Source organism: Haemaphysalis longicornis, unplaced genomic scaffold (assembly GCF_048455015.1).
Source record: "Haemaphysalis longicornis isolate Haplotype H1 unplaced genomic scaffold, Haemaphysalis longicornis Haplotype H1 scaffold_171, whole genome shotgun sequence".
NCBI lineage: Eukaryota > Metazoa > Arthropoda > Arachnida > Ixodida > Ixodidae > Haemaphysalis > Haemaphysalis longicornis.
Window position 1 is genome coordinate 344,506 of NW_027526277.1, and position 25,528 is coordinate 370,033.

The following is a 25,528-nucleotide window of genomic DNA, read 5'->3' on the forward strand; positions in this document are numbered from 1 at the left end:
GGAAATCCTCGTCGCCCCAGCACTTTTTTTTGCACCGTGTTTGCGGCCGTGCAACTTATTTTTCGCCTCTCGCGGTCTGATCGAGCAAATCTGTGTTTCAGCTAGCGTAAACGGTGAGTGACCGCTCTGCGAATTGCGTTGTGCTTTTTGCATGCTCAAGCATTTCTGCGTAGACTCGGCGAGAAAATACGTCTGTCGGTCTAACGGCTGATGCTTCACACTTTCGCTGCGTACGAAGATAATATCAATTAATGAAAGGCCACGCGCTACGTCGGCCTTCATACGATTTTCAGCGGCTGCAGCTTTCAGCGGATACGGCATACGCGTTTGTCATGCGGCTACGTTGGCCGTCAAAGGGGTATCATACGTTGACACCACGCCACTTGCATTGCCCCTGAAATAATGCCTTTCCAGCGATCCATATAGGTATACCAGTGATGCCGCATTTAAAGGAGCTCCCTATACAGTGAAATCTCGATATAACGAACTTCAGGGGACCGCCGAAAATTGCGCGTTATTCTGTATGGTCGTTGTAGTGAAAGTCGCAAAATTTCACACAACAAATAATATTTCAATGCCTAAGACAACCTACCTGTAGACCAGTGCCTCCTTGAAGTCATTTTTCGCACAAAAAAATGCACTAAGACAACCTACCTGTAGACCAGTGCCTCCTTGAAGTCATTTTTCGCAAAAAAAATGCACAAGTGATCATGAAACAATGCACGTTTATTTAAAGTAGTTGGCACTTTTCTTCTGTTGCGCACAGCACAAGCTTCCTAGCACGTAGGACTCCGACTCTTCCACATTCCTGTGGACTTACTCGGTGGCCGTGCGGTTTTTCCCCGGAAATGTACGGAGTTTTCGTATGATGTCCATCACATCCGCAGTCTTTCAGTGCTGCTGCGACACCCTCAGAGGCATCATCGTTCATGCCGTCCTCGCTGCCTTCTTCATCCTGAACGCTCACGCTCTGGAGAATGTCCTCTGTGGTCAGCTCCGCTGATGTTCGTGAAGATTCAGCAAGCCGAGCAGCGGTGGAACGTAGAAAAACTTGGGGTGGGGCGCGAATAGCGCGGCCGCGGCATTCTGGACGGAGGAGGCCACCCATTCTTCCTTTTTTTCCCTCCTCACCTGTATAGTGTGGGGACCCTTGTTTCCCTCGCCTCGCCTGCACATGTTTTCGTGAGCTGGTAGCCGCCATTTTGGGTAGCCAGCGCGTCACGTAGGTCGTGTCCTCTTCATGACCCCGCGCGACGCGAATCCGGACATTTCGGAGTAGGACATTGCGGTGCACGGACTTTTCGGTGCACGGACATTTCGGCGCACGGACTTTTCGGTGCACGGACATTTCGGTGTACAGGATGTCCCAGGCATCTTTTAAAAACAGCTTACCTTTAATATTGTAATTTCGTCAATTGATATGATTTCACGTTCAAGAGTTGTGTTTGCGCCGCCGTGCGCGGGAACCAACGCTAAACCGAGCCGGAGCATCAGCGCGTAAAACCCAATTTCGGTAGTAAATGATAAACATTAACGTTGTAAATTTACCTCCGTTTAACCTTTTGCTTTATGTTAACATTCATGTGAACAACCCTAATACTTCAAGTGTTACTGAAGTGCTTTGATTTAAGTTCACCCAACGCTGCAAGGCGCAGCTGCTTTTAGTCCATTCCGATCACTCCCCCCACCTCTCCGCGAAACCACCGGGAAAAAAAAGAAAGGAAACGAGCTAGCTTAAGCGAGTGTGCGTTGCCTTTAAATTATTTTATCAATCTCGTCTTCATTGCATTCAGTGTCGGTTCTACTTAAAACTAACCAGCGATCGCACTTACTGTGGCGTTACTGAAGGTGGGCGGGGGGGGGGGGGGGATGCTGACCGGGAAAATGCTGCCTTCTATCTTCCGTTGATGAATTTTACTAAGTGCTTTCTCCGCCGCTAGTAACGGAGTGCTCACGACGAGCATGTTTTGAGCTTCATTAATTCTTATCTTTAGGTTCGCTTCTCCCCACGTTAGATTTGCTTCATGCAAAATGCAGCTGGCAAACGTGTACGGGCTGATTTTTCGCAGTGCCAGGCCGTTGCTTGGGCGAATAGCGGAGGAGTTGAAACAAGGTGCTACCTCTACAAGCGGACCCACGCCTTTTGCCACTTGTGCCATGCTACGAGTCACAGAGCCGACGTTTGCCCTCAGCCTACCACGCTTACAGACGCCCACTGCAAGCGTTGCGGCCAGCAGACGAAACAGGGCGCTGAACACGACTGCAAGCCTAAGTGTGCACTCTGCAGCGGGAACTACGCCACGGCTAGCAAGGAATGCCCGCAACGGTTTCTTCCACCAGTGAACCGGAGGAAAAAGCAGCGCGGATCCAGCCAGGGTCGCCAAGAGTCCCTTCAGAGACGGGAGCAAGGCACGATCAACTTCCAGGTCCCGCAGAAGGACACCCAGCGCCAAGCGAAGAACCGCAGAAGATGCGACGGAATTACAGGTGAGCTGGGCTCAGATGCTATCTCCACGTGCTCAGACCCCTCCACCTCCTACCCCCAATCCCCCTAAGCATGACGAGCTGGCGGAACTTAAACGACTCAACGCGCAACTTCTTGCCGAGATTAAACAACAACGCCAAGAAAACAGACAACTCCATAGTGAGCTTCTCGCCCTCAATGCAGAAATTAGGCAAGGGGCAAACACTACGCCAGAGAAACGCAAAAAACCCGAACGCCCCGCACCAACTGCCCCGCAAACACCCAATTCAAAACCAGCTTACCAATCTGCCACCACCATAGAAGAACCGCTGGCTCAAGAGAATACCGAAATTGCCGAAACCGTAAAGCAAATGATGGTCATGTTAAAATAAATCACGCAACGATTAGACAAAGAAGTACAGGGACAGACGACTGTTGCTCGTCACTCTCTCCGAGACCTCAAGCCCTACAACAGGCAATCATATCTGGCAGAAGATGCCATTTCTCAAGATGGCAACTCCCAAGAATATGCGGATTCCTACGCAAGCGTCAAAACTCACCATATGGCAGTGGAACTGTATGAGCTACAAGAACAAGGCCAGCTCATTGGCTCAGTACATTTTGCCACGGCTCAGGATTCACCAGATCTTATTACCCTTCAGGAAACAAACTCCTCTGCAAAACTACTCGGCTTTATCTCATATGAATACGGACCCTCAAGTTCTCTCGCCACGCTAATAAACAAACGAATCACAGCTATACAGCCTCCGCTCCAGCAGTCGGAAAAAATTCGAACACCGATGGAAATTGTCCTGAGGAAAGTTAAAGTGGCGCAGAGCCTTTACTTACTAAACATATATTGCCGTCCAAGGGGCCAAGATGCAAACCTCACTTTCGCCATTAAGCAAGCAAAACGCATTGCATTGTCTAATCCCCTCATCATCGTGGGAGATTTTAACGCCGCACACCCTTTATTGGGTGTGCGGCGTTAAACAAAAGAGGAACCGCGACAACCAACCAACAAGAGAGGAACCGCGTTGCATTCCATCCTTGAGGAGGAAAACTTCATACTGCTGTCAGACCCGCATACTCCCACGCGCATGGGTAACAGCGTCTCCAAAGACACGTCCCCTGATATCTCCATCACTACAGGGAACGTCACGGCTATGTGGTCTCACACCGGGGAAAACCTGGGAAGTGAGCATTCGATCCAAGTCACGACAATACTTGGAGAAGAATACGTTATCCCCCTGGGAAGGGCGAGCCTCACGGACTGGCCTAAATTTCGTGAGCGAAGGGAACAAGCGCGACTTGACAGTGCAACCACCCCATTGCTCACTCTAGAAAAATGGACCATCCAACTCCACAAGGATATGAATTGTTTCACAAGGAAAATTCGGACAACCACTACAACCCCCTGTATAGACCCTCACCTCCTCCATTTATGAGAAGCGAGAAGAAGCCTCATCAAACGCTGGAAACGACAGCGCCTAAACCGTCGTTTGAAAAGGAGGATAGCTCTCCTAACAGAAGAAGCAGCCCGCTATGCGGCTCACCTGTGCAAAGAAAGCTGGCTATCCCTTTGCGACAGTCTCCGAGGCCAACTCAGTACATCAAAGACATGGAGACTGCTCAGATAACTTAAGGACCCTTCAAAAAGCAAGACCGAGTCAAATCAAACGATGCATAAAATAATTCACTCTCACCCAGGAAATTCCGCTGCCCTCATGAAGTCTCTTCTGGACAAGTACCTCCCCGTCCATCCAAAAAAATTGGGCCAATCTCCCCGCGATGGGGACTCGAGTAAATGCGTCGCATAGGGGGTGGGTGTATTGCGTTAACGTTTAGTGTTTGGGGAGTTGGTGGTAGTGAATGCGTTGTATCAGCAGCTTCTTGACGTAGTTTGAATGAGTCAAGGATATAAGGCGCGTTCGTAGCCTCCCATTCTGTGTCGGCTTTGTGGCGCAATGGGTAGAGCACCATGTACATTGCGCTCCGCCCGCAGGGTCGAGGGATCGAAACCAGGCGCCGGATAGTATTCTTTTAAATGCAGAGCATTTTAATAACTCACGATGTCACCCGCGTTGGCGTCCGTAGTCCGCATCACTACGTAGACCGCACCCTATAGGGTGCGGTCTACGTAGTGTATACACTATATAAAGAAATAATACCTTCCGGCGCCAGGTTTCGATCCCACGACTCTGCGGGCAGAACGCAAGGTACACGGCACTTTACCGACTGCTCCACGGAGCCGACACAGAATGCAAGGTTACGCACGCGCCTTATACCCTTGACTCATTCAACCGTCGGCCACAGGTGCGCCCTCTCCCGCGCATCCTCCTCGCCTTTTCTCTGCTCGCAACACCCTCTCTCGCCGCGTTCGGTTCGCGTTCATGTGGTGGCGCGATTTCGGCGCGATAACACTCTCTCGCGAAGGGCATTGGATTGGATTGGCTTGGCTTGGATTGGATTGGCTTGGCTTGGCTTGGATTTGGATTGGGTTGGATTAAAGTGGATTGTGTTGGATTGTGTTGCGTCATAGCCGCGCCACGTTGCGTCGTAGCCTCTCCACGTTGCGTAATAGCCGCGGCAGGGGGTTCACGGCACGTTTCACCATCGACTTCATCGACAATGTCTACGCTGGAAGACAACAATTACAACAACAACCAATGCGTAATCCATAAGACTTGCAGGCACGCCCCCCGCGGAAATGCTCTGCATTTGATCGTGCCCCTCGCGAGGGGGATGTTTTGATTTTTTTATATAGTGTAGGGGGAGGGGTGCGGACTACGACTACGGACGTCAACGCGGGTGACATCATGAGTTACTGAAATGCTCTGCATTTAAAACGCCACTACCACCGTACTCTGTACAACCAAATATCAAACTGGATGAAGACATCTACATCCATGAAGTAAAAGCGGCACTGCAAACCATCAGGCGCAACACAGTCCCAGGGGTGGACGGCATAACCAATAAGCTTCTAGCGAACTTGGATGATTCCATCATTGAACTCACCGCCCACCTGAACACAGTATGGAGGTCGGGCCAACTTCCGGAAGGATGGAAGACGGCAGAGGTGCGCCTTATTCCGAGGCCTGGAAGAGCACAGAGCACCGAGAACCTGCGCCCTTATTACTAACCTCGTGTTTGGGAAAGCTTCTGGAGCATGTCATCCACAAAAGGTTACAGCAGTACCTCGAACAAAATAACATGTTCCCACATACCATGTGTGGATTTCGTAATCACCTCTCCACGCAGGACATCCTTCTTCAACTGAAAAAAGAGGTTATGCTCAAATGCTCGAAGGACAACCCCAAAGCCATTTTAGCCTTGGATTTAAAAGGTGCGTTTGACAATGTAAGTCATACGGTCATACTTAAACAACTGAATGCCCTTAACTGCGGAGAACGCACCTACAAATACATTCCAGACTTCCTCGACGACCGAAAAGCCATTCTGAAGGTGGGAGATTTAAACTCTAATACAGTTTCTCTCGGCAACAAGGGCACGCCCCAGGGTGCGGTCCTTTTCCCTTTGCTGTTTAATATAGCTCTCATAGGCCTCCTTCCGCTCCTGGATGCCATACTAGGCATACACCATGGATTATATGCGGATGACATCCCCATATGGGCCACTCAATGGGGGAAATGGAGACCAACTTACAACAGGCAGCCGACATAGTCAGTGAATACGCACGACAATGTGGTCTAGCGTGTGCGCCGCAAACATCTGAGCTGCTTATCGTCTCACCACGTAAAAAACTCCCTCCCGGGTCGGCAACCATCTCCCTAGAAGTGGATGGCCACCCTATTGTTCCAACTCAGCAGGTGAGAATCTTAGGCATGCTTCTACAACCGGATCGCTCAAACACAGCACACCACGGAGCAGGTCTCCCACATGATCCGCAAGGCCAGCTCAAAAACGAGAGGTATGAGAGAGGCGGATGTGCTAAGACTTGTCGAAGCCTTTGTCATCTTTAGGGTTACTTATGCCCTCCCCTACGCTGTGCTGTCGAATGCTGAAAAGGACAGGGTAGAAACTATCATTGCAAGGCGTACAAACTGGCGCTGGGACTACCTGTCAGCACCTCGACACAGAAACTCCTACACTTGAAAGTTTATAATACCTTGAATGAACTCCTCGAAGCTCATCATATGAATCAATTATTACGTCTAAGCTCCACCTCCACCGGCAGGACAATTCCGAACCAGCTGTGCCTGCGCTCACCGCTTCAACACCCCAAGGCCGATGCGACTCAGATTCCGCATGAGATCCGCCAATTCATTGAAGTGGCCCCACTGCCCCGGAACATGCATCCAACGCACCATCAGGATCGCAGAGACGCCAGAGCTAAAGCTATCTTCAAGCGGTACGGCCAAAACGCCACCACAGTATGCACAGACGCAGCCTCCTATCCCGGGAGGAGAGCTATGACTGCTGTTGTGACTAAAGCTCAAGCCCTCCTCACAAGTGTATCGATTCTTACCACCCATGCACATCAGGCAGAAGAAGTGGCCATAGCCCTAGCAATTGCTCAAACTCCTGCAGAGATCTTTATTACGGACTGCCAACAAGCATGCAGAACTTTCTCCAGCGGCTTCGTCTCACCCCCCGCCACACACATTCTGCTGCAGAATCCTCCACAACACCGCGTAAGGATTATTTGGGCTCCCGCCCATGCCGACGTGCCTGGCAACGAAGCTGCCCACCAGCATGCCCGCGATCTGACACACCGGGCTAGTCAGTAGGTCGGCGAGCAGTGGCGTGACTGTCCCCTCTTCTCCTACAAGGAAATCACGCAGCACTACCGCCTGCAGCGAACAATGCACCCTCCTCCACACAAAAAACCTCACAAAAGAACAAGAACGCCACCTTCGAGGTATCCAAACCAATACCTTTCCCCACCCAACTAGAGCCCACATTCTGGCCCCCACCCTGTACTCCTCGCAATGCCGCTTCTGTGAGGCTCCGGGCAGGCTTTACCACATTGTGTGGGGCTGCGATAAAAACCCTAACCTAACCCCCCTGCCCTTCCCCTCCCCTGAGCACTGGGAGAGAGCACTGTCCAGCTCGGACCCTGATGACCAGCTTTGGCTGGTGAAGAGAGCCCAAGAAGCTGGACGGTCTCAAGGGGTCCTGGAATAAGGACTCTTCCCAAGGCGAACTTCTTCATAGGGACGTTTATTCATCCTCCTCCTCCTCATTGTAAGGCACTGGGGCCTTCGAATTATCGCACGACTATTATTGCTCCTAAAAGTGCCTTCCAGGCAAAACCTTTGTGTATAGTAGTGAAACCAACCTAAAATGGCCGTGGAATGTACATAGCGCTTCAGAAGAGTACTTGTGGTCTTATGGAGGTATTCGATAAAAGAACCTAGGGGCTTCCAACTTTGGTATGGCTGCTTATATGACACCCAAAAATTGTCTGACCAGCAATGCACGTGCGTAGTAGTGAAGCCGATTCTAAAGGGGCTCGGTGTACAGCAGAGCGGCTTAACTTAAGCATTCATCGGCAATTCTTACTTGGGATTTTCGACATTGTTTTCTTCTAAAATTACTACGTCATCTTATCCAATAAACAGAGGCTTTGGGCAGAGAACACGTTACTGTGCGCAAGCTATAGGAATCTTACTAAATTTGGAAACTGCATTAGCGTACGCTTTAAGAATAAGGTAACAGCGCGGCCAATGCGGCGGCGCGTCGTGCATTTGTTTTGAGTCTGTTTTCTCTCAAACTTCAAGCTGAATTTCCGCCAAGAAAAACACCCCTTTTTGCGTTTTCTTATGCCCATAGATGCGAAGACGCACAACATGCTGACTCTTTTCCAAACGAGGCACGCCAACACTAAAACAGCGAGACACTCTGTACGTTTACGATGTGATCGAAACCTACGTTGTGCGTAGAATGACGCAGCGTTTGAATTGTGGTACGTGCAGGCTCCGCCATGCGGGTGCTTGGGGTGCAGTTCGCACCCCTCAACTTGCCACTGAAGCGGCGGATGGAGACGGCCGCTGTGCTGTTCATCACGGCGTCCTTCTTCGTCGGTGGCCTCTTCTGGACGGTCGTGTACGCTTACCTGCTCTTCTGCACCCGCTTCTACTGGCTAGCCCTGATTTACGCCGCCTGGTACGATATCGTTTCTTTCATTTGTTTTCGCGCGTTCTATTATTAGAGCGAGAGCTCTACTACGGCGCGTCTCGAAAGGTCTCGAAAGGTCATCGCGTCGCAATGACCTTGAGCTGCCGGAGCGCAAGTGTGGCAGGTGTGATGTCACGTCACGTGATCCGTGGCGGAGACGCGACGCACATGCGGTCGCTCAGAGCCTCGCCGCTGCAGTACCACGTGACTAGGCGAGGGTTTAACGGCTGCTTCGCCGGCACTTGGTCCCTCAGTCTCGCAATGGATGGCGCGCCGGCTGGGCTTTCTCCGTGAGCACTTCAGCGCAGTCGACAAGCTGAGTCTAATCATCCGGTAGCCCAACTATCATGAAATACAAAGCCAAGCCAAGGAGACCTTTTGTCACTGAGAAGTAGGTTGACAAGTGCTAAACCTGAACATTTTTGTTAATATCAGCTTCAAATGCGTAGCATTTTTGAGCGGGCCCATTTACGCGTCGTCTCGGGCGGTAGTTCTTTAACCGTATGTGATACAGAGGCGTGGTGGACCCACCGCGAAAGTCTGTCGAGAATGTTCACACCTACGCAGATGCGGAAAAATAAGTATGTGTAGAACCCAGACACATAATGATGACAAAATAATTTAGTAATTAGGACTCGTAATAGTACCAATTACGCGCCCGTCAGTTTTGCAGCTGCGTACACAAATTAAATGTGAACGCAGGGTTCGCTTTTGATACGCCAATTAACGTAGGGTAATCCATCCAATCTTTGTCAAAGCCTTGTGATACTCCATCAAATGAAAAGTCTCATTGAATGTGGAAATCTGCAGTTCTTTCTGCAACGCTTTTAGTGAAGTTAATGCGTAAAAAGAAAAATTGCACAAATCCGAGGTGTCATATTTAATGTCAAGAAACGGGTCTATTGCTTGTGCATGGATCTCGTAGTATTGCAGTTATGACTAGTAACAACATTGGTTATGGTTTGAATTCATGTCGCATGGGCGAAGAAGGTATCATTGAAGCAATCGCCCCAGAAGTACACATCACTGAAGCGATGGCCAATGTCTGCGCACAAGGCGCATCTGTATAGAGGGTGCATAATAATCACGGCGAAACCCTCCCAACGTGGACTTTCTGTTTAAGCTCCATGAAAAAAAAAAAAAATCCCGGGCCTTCTTCAATAACGTGAAACCTGGTGAGGGGGCGAAGCATGCAGTGTATAAGTGTATTCTTGGCGTTTTTGCCAACGGAGGTGAAGTCGCTGGGGGGGTACAGGTGTACAGCTTTGCTGTAAAGTCTCTTATCTTTAAAGCACGAAGCTCTCTAGCGCGAGGTGTAAACGAGTGTCCCGGTGCTTCTTTAGTACACGCTACGTTCTAGCGCGAGGCGTAAACGAGTTTCCCGGTGCTTTAGTACCGTGACTATATGAGACGAACGACGATTACGTCGACGACGACGACAGGAGACGCCAACAGCCCCAGCCCCTTGAGGGGCTTCGCCCCCAATACGTCCTTTACTATGGTCAGAACAACCGACCCTGCACGTGGCACAGCCACTATGCACCGTTCAGCCAGTTAATAATTCACGCGACTGTATATGAATACCAATCACGACGTAATCAGCAGGTTCTTTTGGAGGCCCTGTAAAACAACCTGCTGATTAAGTCTCGTGATTGGTATGCTTCATAATTTTTCCCAGCCATGGAAAAATGAAATCATGAAAATCAGGAAAATATGAACCAGAACACTCAAATAGCGCGATTTCTGTCCAAGGTCAAATTGACGCGTAGCTTAATTATAGTAACAGAGGTGGCTTTCCAGTTATACCAGTAGCGCGCCATTATCCGACCTCCACTAACAGTATTTATTTTTTTTCAATTTAGTGGGTTCTAATTCAAATGTTTGTGTTCGCATTTCATTTGTTTATGACTGCACGTCACAAGCAGTTCTTTTAGTACGAATGAATGAATAAATTTATTATAGAAAGGATGGCACTCTGGCCTGTTGGGGGAGATAGGGGAAGGGGTTCAGGGTCGATAAAGCTTAAGTTCTATTGACGAGGTAAGCCTCCTTCACGAAGGCCCACAGTCCAAGTAGCACGTCGTTGGCGTTATTCCTTGGATACAGCCAATCCTGCAGAGATGTGACGCCAGGGGGCTTGTGTCTTGCTCGGGTTCCTTCCAGGACCCTACATGACCACAGCAAGTGGCTGATTGTCGGTCTATCTTGGTGGCACAGGGAGCACAGAAGCCGGTCTGGTGGTACTTGTGCGTTCTTGTGTTGGTGGTAGTGTTCCCAGCGAGCTACGATGTCTTCCGTAAGGGCGTAACCCGTGCGGGCCTTTGTTAGAATAACTTGTGCAGCTCGTGGGATGTTGCGGGGTATCGGGTGCTGTAGCTCGGGAATCGTTGCTCTGAGTTCTTTCTTGCTTCCTTGTCGAAGTGTCTTCCTGCGTTCTTCAGGGGAAGGGTAATGTGAAAGAGAAGGCGCTGCAGACTCCGAGGGGTGGTTGAGAATTGTCTCCCTCGCGAGCATATGGGCCTCCTCATTCCCGGGGTTACCTGTGTGGCCAGGTATCCACTGCACTCGTATGTCGATGTTAGGTCACGCTGGAAGGTTCCACAGAGTTCTTTTATACGATGAGGCGTAGTGTGTCGTCGTGGCGGGGTGCGTAACGCTTTGATGGCTTCGAGGCTATCCGTGAAGATTATAACTCGAGTTGTATTTTCAGCTATAACGTCTTTGATCATGTGGGCACCTAGGAGGATGGCTTGCAGTTCGAGTTCAGTAGTGGAAATGATATCATTAATTGAAAAACACTTCGTGCTCGTTCGGCTTAGGTCGGTTGCAGCAAGTGCTATGAGGAGGCGAGTTTCGTCCATGGACCCATCTGTGTAAATAGTAGCATCTGTTGATTGCACATTACACGTGACAGTCGCTTGTGTCTTTCGTTGATGGGTGTGGCTAGTCTTGTGGGTTTTTGTTCGTAACGGCTTCGAGTGGGTAACCAGTACATCTTCCCATGGAGGTATGGTTGGTTCGAACGCTGTAGCTTTGAAGGAGCGGTCGTCGAGTTCCAACAGACGTTGCCCTTGGGGTGTGAGTAGGCGCCTGTCGTGATCCGTTTGTGTCCGGTGAGTTACAATTTTATGGAGCGGAGGAAGGTGGCTGTACCGGTATAGCTCTTCTATTTTAGTATGGTGGGGTAGCCCGGTGACTACCCTCAGGGCCTGCAGGTACAAACTTTCCAATTTGCTCGTCTGCACTTGAGTAAGGCGGTAGTGAATGGCTCCGTAACATGCCTTCGATACCAGAACTGCCTGCACTAGTGTACGTGCGACGTCGTTTGTGGCGCCCCCAAACTTATTAGAGATGCGCTTGATCAAGTGTAGTAGTTTCTTCCACGTTGGTGTCAATTGGTCAAGCCATGTTTTGCCTCCACCTTGCGCATGTATCGGTATGCCAAGGATTCGGATCCAACCGTCAGAGGGTTGTGTTAAGGTGCGACCCTACAGTGTGAGGGCCACCTTTTCTTTTTCCATTGAGTAGCCCCCTACCGTCAGAAAGTGTTTTTTCAGGTGAGACTTGCATGCCAGTGGGGCCAGTTGTCTGTTCAACTATGAGAAGTGCATTCTGGAGTTCCTCACATGCCCGTTCAGTACTTACGTAATCGCCTGATTCTGTCCACAGTGTTATATCGTCCGCAAATATTGTAAAACGTACAGTGGAATCCTTCTCAAGCGCTGTGGCAATTCGTCTCATGACCACGTTGAATAGGATCGGTGAAATTACCGATCCTTGTGGTACGCCGACATTATTACTGTACACTCGTGAGGTTGAATTCCCATTATGTACCTCGTATGTACGGCCACATAGGAAGCTTTTGATGAAGTTGACCATTCGTTTCCCTAGGTAGGCATCTTCAAGAGCACTCAGAATGGCTTCATGAGTGACGGTATCGAATGCCTTCTTCAAATCTACGGCGACCAAAATGTGCGGTATTTTTCTTTTATGTTTGCCCAAAATCCTTCGAAGTAGAAAAAGGCTGTCAGAGGTGCCCATGTTTGGGCGGAACCCGGTTTGTGCTGGGTGAAATAAGCTGGTGGACTCTTCCAGATGGTGGTTCAGACGATTGACACACATTCTTTCAATGAGTTTTCATATGGTGGGGGTCAAAGAAACTGGCCTCAAGTTAGTTACTGTGTTCGGATCTTTGCCTGCTTTAGGAATCGGCGTGATGACGGCATGCTTCAGGTGTGGTGGCAAGTGGCCAGTGACCCATATGTGGTTGATCGATTTAAGAAGGGCTTGTTTACATTCCTCGGAGAGGTTTCGAAGAGTTGTCCATGTAATACCGTCTTTCCCAGGTGCACTTCTGACCCGGACTTGATCAAAAGCACGGAATAATTCGGCCATCATGAACGGACTCTCTAGAGGGTTAGTTTCATCTACATCAAGGTCCAAAGCATAGACAGAGTCAGGAGGGGGTGAAGCGGGTAGAGGAAAGAAGGCTTGTGCGGCCTCGTGCGTGATTTCCATGATCGATTTGTTTTGCTTGAGTGCAATTGTGCGAACGAGATTGTGAGTCTTTGTCTTTCCCTGCAAAGCCTTGAAGGTATTCCACAAGGTATGTAGTCCCGTCTTGTTGCTGAACGATGCACACTGGGTTTGCCAGCGGTCTCTTGCGACCATTTTAGCATGCCGTCTTATCTGTGCAGTTTTATGGCGCACTTTCAGGAGATCTTTATCCCTGCAGCCATTGGCAAGATATTTCGCATGAAGTTGTTCTCGTGTCTCCCATAAGTTTAACGTGTTTGTCTGGGGTGGGAAGTTCGTCGAGAAGGTCTATTTCTTGAGTTGCAAGAATCATCGCTTGCTGCATAGCCTCCATGAGTGCACTGATCTCACTAGAGGTGGAAGAGGGGTCGACTAGATGCTGCCGAAAAAGATCCCAATCCGTGCAGCGGACTTTGCGTTTACGCTTTCTAAGCCCGTGTTTTAGCGAGACCCATATAGGGTAATGGTCACTGCCCCATGGGTCATTTTCACAGGACCACGAAGAACAGAGATTATGCGATGTCCACATGAGATCCGGTGTGGTACCCTTTTGACGAGAGTGCAGTGCCGTCCTAGTGGGAACGTCAAGATTGTTAACCAAGGCAAGGTCGGCTGCTTGGGCTTCATGCTCCAGCTGAGCTCCCCTGGGGGTATTTAGAGGGTATCCCCAGACAACGTTAGGCGCGTTGAAGTCCCCTCCAATGAGGATGGCGTCACCGGGAAAAAGGGAGCGTAGATGCGTCATCCAAATGAAATCACCCCAGTTGGAGCGGCCCATTTCGGGATGTAAGTATACGGACACTAAACTTATCTTTTGTGGCGAGTTCAAGTCAATGCGTACTGCTACGACTTCCTGGAAGGCCGTGCAGTATGCTGACGTATCCAGCTGACAGTGCCGAATATTTCTGCTGATAAAAATTGCCGCTTGTGCTGTGGGTTCAAGTTTTCCATCATGAAGAATGCTTGGCTGGAAGTAAGCGCGGTATCCATTTATACTGGGTGTTGTACCCCTGGTTTCTTGAAGTAGAAGTGCCAGGGGTGGTGAATGCATGGTCCGTAACCTTTCGCTCAATTCAGCGCCATTAGCTCGGAGGCTACGGCAGTTCCATTGCAGGACTCTATTGGCTGCGATCATCTTGGCGGCGTCGAGGTGAACGAGAAAGGCTGCCGTGTGAACGTCGCCGTTCCCGGCGTTCCAGGGTCGATTTAAGATGGCCGACTTCCGAAGTCAGCGTGCCCAGCTGCGTCATAATCATTTCAAATTTGTTTCCCAGACTGTCAAGTGCTTCCGTTGCCAGTGCTTGCTTCTGGGTAAGATCTTTAAGCACTTGATCATGTTTCTCGACGGTGGTTGACATGCTTTGTACAGTCGGCACCTCAGAATTCAATCGTTCATTCGTTATTCCTTCATCGTGTCTGTTTTTTATATTTGTTTCAGGGGCTGCAGGCTGCGATGACGATGACTTGTCATGGATATGCCATGATTTCGAACCTGTTGTCTTGGAAGCAGGTCGGTTTGGTGTAGAACGCCGTGGTTTCGATGAAGATCGTTGTTCGTTTACGCGCACCAGCTGAAGGGGGTCGTCTTGAGGGCTCCGTAGTTCGGTGTCCCGGGTTTCGTGAGGTGTTTGTATAGATACTTGCTGGGACAGGAGCGGTGTGAGACTCAGAGACGCTTCTTCTATAGTTTTTCGTAGAGCAGCGATTTCCCCTTCTATGTTGGCATGGAGGCTCATGGAAGCCTTGGAGGCATAGCTATCTTTGTCGTTCGCGAAGCTGACTGCTTTGGGCGTTGTAGACATCATCGTTTCGGAGAGTACGGGATCGCAATCAAGATCTTGGGAGCCCTGCTGTGCCATTTTGGAATTGGCGGTTCTTCTACGAGAGCGGCTCCGAGAGCGGCGTTCCAGTCGGTCTTTGTTTTCTTTCAAGCGCTTGTCTTTTTCCGGGCAAGTGGCATCTGTCGCCAGGTGACCATTCCCCTTACACGTGACGCAGTGCTTATCTTGTCTGTCACATTCTTTTTCGGTGTGACCGGTGCCACACCGACTGCATATTTCGTCATTGGGGCAGTACTTTTGCATGTGGCCTTCTCCATGGCAACGGTAGCAGATCAGCATTCGTGCAACGTATGGGGTAACCTTGCATAATTCGCTGTAGTATTTGATTCGCTTCGGCAGTACAGGTGAATCAAATGTAAGGAGCGCCCTTCCGCCCTTGCCTCGAGCACATTAGCAGTTTCACATCGCAGCACACTACGAATTTCCTCGTTGGTATCATTATAGGTCCGTTGTGATGACGCCTCTTGAAACATTATGGCCACAAAGACGAAAAATTTCGACTTCAAATGTGGTCCCGTCCGTAACTTGGAGGGTGCTTACCTTGCACAAGTTGTCGGCGTGAAGTTCGTCATACGTGGTCACAGTAACAGTGTTGGACTGGGCGTTGGTTTTACATGTTGCGTAGTCCGCTACCTTGGCGTCCGGTGCCGTGGCTTGAACCAACTTATGAAGCGTCACCTTTGGGATGGCAGTTACGGAGCGGTGATCTTTCGGGCGGATGAGGACCGTTGTCCGTTGAAGCTTTGTGCGTTCCGCATCTACCTTGCGGTAGGTCTGCCGGGATCGCCGACGTCGGCGGGAGTGGGCGTCCTGCCAGGGTCCGTCATCCGCTGAATCTTCATCGCGTTGCACGCTCATTTCTTCGTCGGTGGTCGCCTTCTTTTCGTAGACCTTGTCGGTAATCTTTCGTTTCTTTTGCCGTTCTTCAGATTCGCTGCGCGTGATGAAGCGCATCGCGGCTGGCGAGCTGAAATCCATGGGCACCGCCACCGGGGCGCCCGCCATCTTGGCGGCACGGCGGTAGGGCTGCCGTACTCGTAGCTAGGCCTACCCCGCTAGGTTAGGCCTAGGCGTGGTCGCTTTGTGCTACCGGTCGTAGATATTGTGTCGCTGAAACAGCCACAGTCCACTTTGCAGAATGGAGTCCTTAGGAGCTTAGGAGACACTGAATCAAAAAATTACAATGGCATGAGCTTTAAAACGGCACTTATTGCGTTCGATGCACAGAGCGACGGGGGACCATACGTGCACTGTTCGACGCCTGTGGCGCCACCTTTCCGTACGAATAAAATTTACAAATCTGATCTTAAATACGCATCAGTTTGAGTTAAAGAAAAAGCAAGGCTATCAAGCATCAACTAACCCCCCCCCCACCCCTCTCTAATGCCAGTACAAACCAAGTCCGTGCAAGATATATCATTCACAGAAAGGAATTAGTGCGCACCAAATTTGAGTATCGCAACTCCACCAGGCTTCACAACTGTAGCAATGGTACCGTTAAGTTTAGGAGTTTTTTTTTCTTTTTAATAGTGAAAGTTTGCTCTGCAGCATAAAACGGTGGGGGCGAGTGAGTCTAAACAGAGACAGCAGTGTCTGGCAATCTTGAAGCAGTTAGTCCTAAGGCGATTTGTGGCCGTGGTAACGGTGTTCAAGGATTAGTGGTACAAGGCCAAAAAGGATCCTCTGCCGATTTTCGGCGCCTCGTATCAAGTTACGGTTGGACAGAAAGACACAAAACCACGGAGGCTGAGATCCACAAATGGATTATACGCAGTGCGGGGAGATGTTCCTGACACACACAAAAAAGAAAAAAAACCTGGCCATCTCTATACTAACGTGAAACCTGGGGAGGGGCGAAGCATGCAGTGTATAAATGTATCCAAAGATTGTAAGTCTGCAACTTGCCACACGGCGCACGCGACATCCCAATTACGAAGACGGAGAAGTGGAATTCGAAACGGAGAACTGCAAATTTTAAAGTTATAGTAAGCACGGAGCGAAATAGAAGCAGGCAAGCAAGCAAGCGCGAACGAAAAACGACTGTCCCGGCGTGTTCTTTTATAGTAGGCGTTTTTGCCCACGTAGTTGAAACGTTCTAGCGCGAGGCGTTGGAAACGAGTGTCCCAGTATTTTAGTACCGCGACTACATGACACGACGGCAACATAAGACGACGCCGATATGAGACGCCGACAGCCCGAGCCCTTAAAAAGTAAACCTGTCTGTCGGGCGCATATATTGCTCACTGTTTTGTAGGGCTACATTACATTGTTTTGCTCAAGTCGATAAATGGTCGTCTGTGTCAGGCTAGTACGTGAACCCTTCGCTAAATTCTGTTGCAGCCTTACTAAAAATTAAGCGACAGTGACGGTTGAACGTTCTCCACTATAGTCGCCTTTGCGTGTACACGTTTGTATACGTTTGTATAGGTATGTCTACGACTGGAGGACACCCAAGCTCGGTGGCCGGTCGAGTACGCGGGTGCGCAGCTGGTGGATTTGGAACAACATACGGGAGTACTTCCCGGCGCGGCTGATCAAGACGGCGGACCTGGACCCGGGCAGGAACTACATCCTGGGCTACCACCCGCACGGCATCATGTGCATGGGCGCCATCGCCAACTTCGTCTCCAAGACCAGCGGCGGCGGCCTGCTCTTCCCCGGCATCCGCATCTGCGCCCTGTCGCTCAACCTCAACTTCCTCTTCCCCTTCCACAGGGAGTTCATGCTCTGGTACGGTACGTGCTGCAGAGGTTCACATGTCCCTCGCGGAAGCTTGCTGCGCCAATTAGGAGCACGCAATCCTCAACACACCGACTAAGCTTGTGGGAATCGCGGAGAACCGCGACCCGCGATCCCGAGCCGGTGCGCGCTTCGGGGAGAGGCGCGTTGCGCTGAAACCGGTCCGGCGCTCCGTTGGTTCGTCGGCGCCCCCGAGAGATGGCACCACCGGTCCGTGCGCGGCACAGGCGCGCTGGCTTCGCGAACATGTGCGTGCGGAAGACCGAGAGAGAGTCTGGTCGGAGGTCCGGTCCGGGTGACTTCGACGGAACAGGCGGCAGCGGCGGACCATGTATCTCAGGTTGGGATTTTGTTGCCGCGTGCAGTGAATGCCTGCCTCCCGTTCGCGAACACGACAAGGATGGCGTGATCCGTGAACGCCGTCGAGCTTTGTGTTCGCATGCTTTGGGAGTTCCCAAATAAATGGTTATGCTTCGGCACTACTCTCTACCGTGTTCTCGTCTCGGCGAAGACCTCACTGGGCTACCGGAGGTGCGCGGGGCCACGTGGTTGACGCGCCGGGAGCTAGCGTGGTGACCTACGCCGGAGTACTGGCTAGGTCGCCCCCAAGAACCCCACATATTCCACAAGCTATACGTAAAAACAGTGCGTTTCCAAGTCAGTGCAGGACGGGCACTTTAGGAGGCTCCTCTACGCAGCGGAACCGACCCAGAAGATACCAAACCATCTGTGGGAGAAAGGAGACCAAAGCCACAAGAAAGAAGAACAAAAGCATTTACACTAGGCTGATCCTCTCTCTACTTTTGAACAGGACGTCAGAATACCCTCGTCTATCTACTGTTTCTTCTGTGGACTCGTAGATGCCCCATGATTCGTCATCTTCATTTCGGTTACTTCGCTGCGTCGAACAGAACCAAATGCAATACAATTCTTATTTGCGAAAAGAATGTTTGGAATTCATCTAAGAGAGCGAAGTCAGCGTTGCAAGCCGGGAGGCTACCACTAGGCAATAGAGGCCGAGCAGCAAGCTCGTTTTAGGAGTTCACCAATAACATTGTGGCAGTGTTCGAACTTGTTTCAAAGCACCGAAACAAATTTGGATCTCGACCCGAAACTGACAGGCAAAGCAGCACGTCGGCTGCGGTTTGTGCATGCACCGAATGTAAGCATCGTGCCGAAAATACATAGCCATCCAAGCCACGATATCCCTTCAGTGCCTATTTGACTTCTCAATGCACTCGCGAAGTAGTTTACCCTACCGTAGGTAGCTGTGAATCTACCAAAACTGCCATTTTCCTCTGCATTACGCACAGCATTCTTTCAGAGCGAGAGCTCTACTACTCTACATCTTTCAAGGTCATTCGTCGCGTCGCAAGTGACCTCCAGCCACCGGCGCTCAAGCTGCGCCTTTCTTTTTTATGGCTTCGCTTCTTCGGGGCCTCGCTGCTGCGATAACCATAATACTACGCGATACCACGTGGCTAAGCGAGGGTGAAACAGCTGCTTCGCATGCGCTTGATCGCTCAGCGTGGACTTGGCCGTCTGTGCATGCATTTCAGTGGAAGCCTAAAGGGACCCCGAAAAGCTTTGTGAAGGTGGCAATCAAATGCATTCAGGTGGTAGAACACATAACGGGGGATTTTTGAGCCAAGTGTGAGCCCCATCCGTTGTACAGATAATTTGTAAACAATTTTTGAAGATCGCCTTTCTCAGCCGATGAGCGCGACACTGCAGCGAGCCGACCGCGGCTGACGCAACGGCGACTGCGGGTGACGCAACGGCGAAGGCGCCCCCTGATTCGCCCAATCGCCGGCAAGGTCGGCCGCCGGCGGCGTCACTGCCATTGGCTTCCGGCTGCTCTTCCTCCTTCCTGCGCGATCCCGAGGCAAAGGCGGGTCCGCAGTGATTGACGCGAGCCAGGCGCAGGAATGTAGCTAGCTGCTTTGAAGGAAGCAGAGAGGGAGGAGGAGTCGATCGGCAAGTGGGGAGAGGTGCCTTTAATTGCTTCTGGCGCAGCTAATACTGAATGTAGATCAATAATTCCAACGGCATTGCATCGCTATATTGGTGCTACGTGACTATACAGGCCTTTTGTAACTTTTACAGAAGGCTTTTCTGGGTCCCTTTAAGGGTGCATTCTGCCATTCAGAAGATATAGCTTGACATCAGGTTACTAAATCTCAAGCAAAGACAAAATTCCACGAAACATCATGTGCATAGTTTTTGCTTTCCCTCGTGAAAACCAGGTTTAAATGTTAAGCCTGAGCCATTTTTTTTTTGCAACAAGAATGACGTCTATGCAATGTCCTGTGTTGTGACCTTATAGAGGCACCGGTTCCGCAGGCATGTGCTCTGCCGACAGGGAGAGTCTGCAGTACATCCTCACCAAGAAGGGTACGGGCAACGCCGTCCTGATAGCGATCGGAGGAGCTCAGGAGTCACTGGACGCCCACAAGGACAGCAGCGTCATCACCCTCACGCTCATGAAGAGGAAAGGCTTCGTCCGGAACGCCATTAAGTGCGGGTGAGGCAGCCGGGGCTATTCTCTGGCGTAACCTTCGAGGTGAACGTAATCAGGGCAAGGGCTGTGCTGCCAATCTAAACGGAGGTTCTGGCAGCGATCTTGAACTAAAAGCACAGGCAGATACTGCGAGCCAACGTCATTGGGCCGATCACAATGCACTTGCCACGAAGTATACATCTCCGGAGAACTTTACACCTACTTTCATAATCTCATCTGTGTTATTCACTGTTACCAGCTTCGTCCTTCAGTGCATAGGTTCTATCTGTGCCAATACTCATCTTTATCATCCGTTCCCTTACGCTTCCGCCTTCTGTTATTGTTTCTTCAATCCGTGCCATGTTGTAGGCATGGAAGTCGCAATTATTGCTTGTGCTAATCAATTTCCATAGTCAGTGTTTCACTTTAGGCGGAATGAATTGACAGTTTGTAGTTTCAGGTGGACCCTTGCTTGATATTTGCCCATTATGGTAAACATATCGGTTCTGAACCTTTAGCGCAGCCGCCTTGGTTCTTTTTGATGAACCTGTCATGGCGTGGTTCGTTTTTTTTCGCCTCCAGTACAGACCTGGTTCCCGTGTTCTCGTTCGGCGAGAACGACATCTTCCGCCAGCTGAAAAACCCGCCGGGCTCCACTTTGCGACGACTGCAGGAGAAGCTAAAGAGCATCGCCGGCTTTTCGCCTCCCATCTTCTACGGCCGAGGAATTTTCCAGTACACCTGGGGGTACATGCCTTTCCGAAACAAGATCACCACCGTCGGTACGTCCCATAGCGCATGACGACATATATGCCTTATGAGCGCTGTGCTTCAAGTGTGAACATTTTGACTGCCCTAACAATTTTTTAGATGCGACGCATCTCTTTGACTCGCCTTGTCCCTCCATCCATCCCTAGTCCGCACGCCTCTCCCTCATTGTCCTCGCCACGCCAGCTGCGCGGTAACGCCGCTCTCACCGCAGCGCCATCTTGCGTTAGCGCTCGCTCCCCTCGCCATGCCAGCTGTACGTCAGCGCGCGTTAGCGCTCGGTTAACACATGCGCATGCGCTACTATCTCTCTCTCTCTCTCTCTCTCTCTCTCTCATTCCCCTCACCGTTAACGCGCGGTACATATAAACGCGATAACTGCGCCGCTCCGCTCAGTCACTCCACCGCCGCCGCTCCGATGGCATCCGATGACCACTGATGATTTGAATGGAGACTAACAGGTCCGCGATGGTCGGCGCAACCGTAACAAGCACCGCCCAGATGCGTCGCATCACCCCATGGTTTCCCCCCGCGGAAAGATGTGGTTAATTTTTTTTCTTCCAAATTTTACGCCTGCCGGCGGTACAAAAATCCCGGGCCCCATCTCCACTAACGTGAACCTGGTGAGGGACGAAGCATGCAGTTTATCAGTGTATTCTTAGTGCCTCGGCGTTTTTGCCAACGGAGGTGAAACCGTTGGGGGATACAAGTATACAGCTTTGCTGTAAAAGTCTCTTGTCTTTGAAGCATGAAGCTCTCTAGCGCCAGGCGTAAACGAGTGTCCTGCAGTGTTTTTTTAGTATACGTTACTTTCTAGCGCGAGGCGTAAACGAGTTTCACCGTGTTTTAGTACCGTGACCACATGAGACGAAGGACGATTACTACGACGACGACAGGAGACGCCAACAGCCCCAGCCCCTTAAGGGCTTCGCCCTTAAAAAAGTCTATGACTGCTAATACACCTCTGTGGGGCCCGTCTGGCATCTAATGCGTGCGCAGCGCAAGCACCACACGCACGCACACGCACACTGCATTTTCTCTCTATTTCTGTGTATTGTTACGTGGTGGCAGAACAGATGGGGTGAGCCAGGGTTAAGAATTATGACCGATCTATTTACAATATATACACATGGCGGCCATGACAGAGCTCGCGCAATGTACGCGCCAGGCACTTCGTCGTCGTCGTCCTTCTTGGGTCAAGGCTCTGCGCAGTATTGCCCGCCTCAGTATAAGTACCAATATGAATGTAAACATGCATATGCACACATATAAAGGCGCAAAGGGGGCAAAGCGACGGGGGGCAGGGATAACTAGGTATAACAGCGGCACAGAAGGGCTTTGCGCTCTTCTGTGCCGCTGGTCCTCATGGGACACCCCTCGTGGTTTCGATCCCCTGTTCCTGCCCCTCAAAGCGACGCCCCAACCAAGAATGCATGCATCTGCATGTCAGTACCGCGTCGCTTAAAAACGCGCCCCCTTTTTTGGAGAATTCCGCCCATGGACATCAAGCTGACCTCACGGACATTTTTGTCGTGAACTTGAGAATCTTCAATCGCGTTCGTGACCCTTCATTCATTCCATGCACTAGGCGGGGACTGTTGACTTCCAACCTCTCTACCGAACAGCCAGTTAACCTACCTATAAGAATATACCAGGAATACTTCGCTTCTTGGACAACCCCTTGTATCGACTGAGACGACGGCAGTGTAATTATCGCGGACAATGCCTTCCTTTATAAGCTGAAGCAATAGTCCCTTGAGCACATGCGACTGGTTCGCGCATTTCTAACTGTGAAGCACAGTAATTTCCTGTTTCTCTCAGTTTTTCTTCCCGATGTATGAGAGCAGCGCTCCCATGATTTGCCGAATAATGTAAACTACTTTCCAGCACACAATGTGTTGTTCTTTGTAAAGTTTAGCTAAGCGCAACAATGATTTCCTGCTTTCAGTTGGCAAACCAATCCGCGTCGACAAGAAGGAAGACCCCACCGAAGAGGAAGTGGACCAGTTGCACGAAGAATACGTCGCCTCATTGCGGCAGCTCTTTGAAAACCACAAGGAGCAGTGCGGCTTCAAGGAACGAACGCTGAGGATAGTCTGAACAAGCCCTTGTGTCGAATCCTTGATCCACATCGTTATCGCAAAGACGAAGCGCTCCTGACAAGTGCACTATACGAAGAGTCGACGACAACAAAAGGGGACATTTGTTGTTTCGACGTATTCTGTCCTTTGCGAAACTTCTCAAAATGCTCCCAATCCCCGTCCCATTCTATTTTTGGTTGCGTCTACCTCAGGTGTTAAATTTTTTTTTTCTAGCAAAGGAAGTAACTCTTACGGGTATTGCGGGTTTGCATGTCGAAAACAACAGGTTTAGTGCTATTAGAATAAAAAAATGCAGACATATATCATTTCAGTCTTCACTAATGCGTGAAAATTCTACGCCATTTGTCTTTGAGCCTTCTTGATAGCCAGATTTGGCCTTGAGTAACAGATATACAGTTAATATTTTATTGCCTTATAATTTTATTAAGTTTCTTTGTGCCAATGGTATATATTTACACCATTATAGCAATTATATGCCTTAACTTCGACACTTATGCATTTTTGTTTGTACAGATAAAAGGTGTGCCACACAGTTCGTTCATTTTCCACGAAACTCGTCTTTCGGTCGTTCTTTCCGGGGCTTTCTCATTTTCGTGTTGGTCGTGTGAGGGCGCGATGTATGAAATACGTACGTTTAATTTCAGTTTATTTACAAAATATTTTAATTTTAATTTGTTTGTTGTTCCAAATTTTCTTCCACAAATTATCTCTATTTACGTTAGCAGAAATATTTCTCCAATTGCGGTTTTTGTGCTAATGCACGGGTGCTGCGCGGTTGGTGTTTCTTCAAGATTGTTTTTTTTTTGTTCTTCGGTTTGTAATTTCGGTGTTATTAACAGCAGAACTGTTCAATTTTTACTTCCGCCATCCAGCGTTACCAGAAAAAAAAAACGCCAAGAAAAAATACCCTGCGCATGTGAGCGCTTTGTGAGGAGCGCCCGGTGTCGGCGAGCTCGACCTTCGAGAACACTCTGCCCAGCCTTCGTGACGTGATCTCTCGCGTGCTGTTCTTCTCTCCAGTTCACGTTCGCACCTGAAGTGGGCAGCACAGACGCCGACTTCGCGAAGCCGGTTGCTACCGGTTCTAGCTCGTGCTAACGCGGTCCACATATTTTTGATTTCATGAGTTCAGTTGTACTGCATCTTACAATTATTTTAATTTGGGCTTTTAAGAAAATTTCTTCGACCATTTATCTCTACGCCATTAAAAACGATTACATGTGGTAACTTCGCCCCTTATGCAAAATTTATGCTAATGCACAGCGTTACACGGTCGTGTTTTCTCACAGTTATTTGAAATTTAGTGACACTTAGGCAGGCAGAGGGGGACACGAACGCAACACGCTCGCTCGCGACGAGCTTTCAGGAAGGGTTTTCCCCCAACAAATTGCGGTCGCCTTGGGATTCTCGGGTACAGATAAGATAAGACGCAGCATCGCAGCAGGTATACCTGATCGTCGCTTTCACGGATGGAAATCCCTAGTGCAATTTTTAACTACACAACCTTTCACAAGCTGTCTGTCGCGGCCTGCTTCGGTTAATGCGCGCAAGCAGCCGCAACGCTGCCGCCGGCCACCGATCCGCGCCCTGACGGCAGGTGCTGGTTCCGGGTCACTCACCAGTTCCTTCGCGGCCGGTCAGCGTAGAGAACTGCAGTTATAGCATCGCGGCAGATATCTGATCGCCGTTTTCACTGGTAGTGCGGATCACAGCCCTTGGAGCAATTTTCACCACACTATATTGTCCCGTGACATTTATTGTCACAGGACAATATCACCCTTTTCCTCGCACGTGTATACCCTTGTTAGAATTTCATGCTATAGCGAGCGGCGACAAGCCGAAGCTGCCGTGGCTTGCATCGCTCGTGCTGCATCGTGTGCCGTGCCTGCGGAGCATTTCGACGTGCAGCACTTTCCAGCGTTACCCATTGTTTGGCAACGACGCGCGATATCTACAAACCTAGCTAAGCTATTGTCGTGGCCCACAATGTTGATTTGGAAAACAAGCAAGCTGTTTGGGAAACACAGTGCATCGTGGTCCCCTATTCTAAGCGTGGGGCAGCTCTTCATTTCATTGAGCACGTCGCTTCAGGTAAGGAGGCCAAGACCCCCGACGACACGACAGGCCCGGATACTGGTGAAGGCGATAACGACGAGCGCTCAGGTGGTAAATCTGCTCGGTGAGTAATACGTTGAAGTAGTGGTTTTAGAAAATTCATTCATAGCAGTGCTTTTACAAAAGCACGTTTTTACTCAATTTTAAAATCTCCATCTTCAGTAGTCATTTAAAGGCTTCTAAATACCTCAACAATTATTTTTCTCTTCGTCGTTGTGATGGCGGTGTACAAAATAAATCCATGTGAGGTATTTATTCTTCAGGTTTTAAGATTTCATTTGACCAATTATCTACATGCGTCAACTTGGCCAACTATGCCTCA

General features: G+C 50.0%; 1 protein-coding gene across 3 annotated transcripts; it reads left to right on the plus strand.

Moving 5' to 3' along the window:
• Positions 1-23,634, plus strand: LOC144166463 (2-acylglycerol O-acyltransferase 2-like). Of its 3 annotated transcripts, none has more exons than XM_077695975.1 (6): positions 1-113; positions 8,404-8,593; positions 17,410-17,717; positions 20,065-20,245; positions 20,804-21,003; positions 22,938-23,634. In XM_077695975.1, the coding sequence occupies exons 2-6, from the start codon at positions 8,412-8,414 to the stop codon at positions 23,087-23,089; spliced, it is 1,023 nt and encodes a 340-aa protein (XP_077552101.1). In that variant the 5' UTR covers positions 1-113; positions 8,404-8,411; the 3' UTR covers positions 23,090-23,634. The 3 variants fall into 3 exon arrangements, with proteins under 3 accessions (XP_077552101.1, XP_077552103.1, XP_077552102.1); XM_077695977.1 differs by having other exon boundaries at positions 20,809-21,003; XM_077695976.1 differs by lacking the exon at positions 1-113 and adding an exon at positions 8,231-8,331.
• The last annotated feature ends 1,894 nt before the right edge of the window (positions 23,635-25,528 follow it).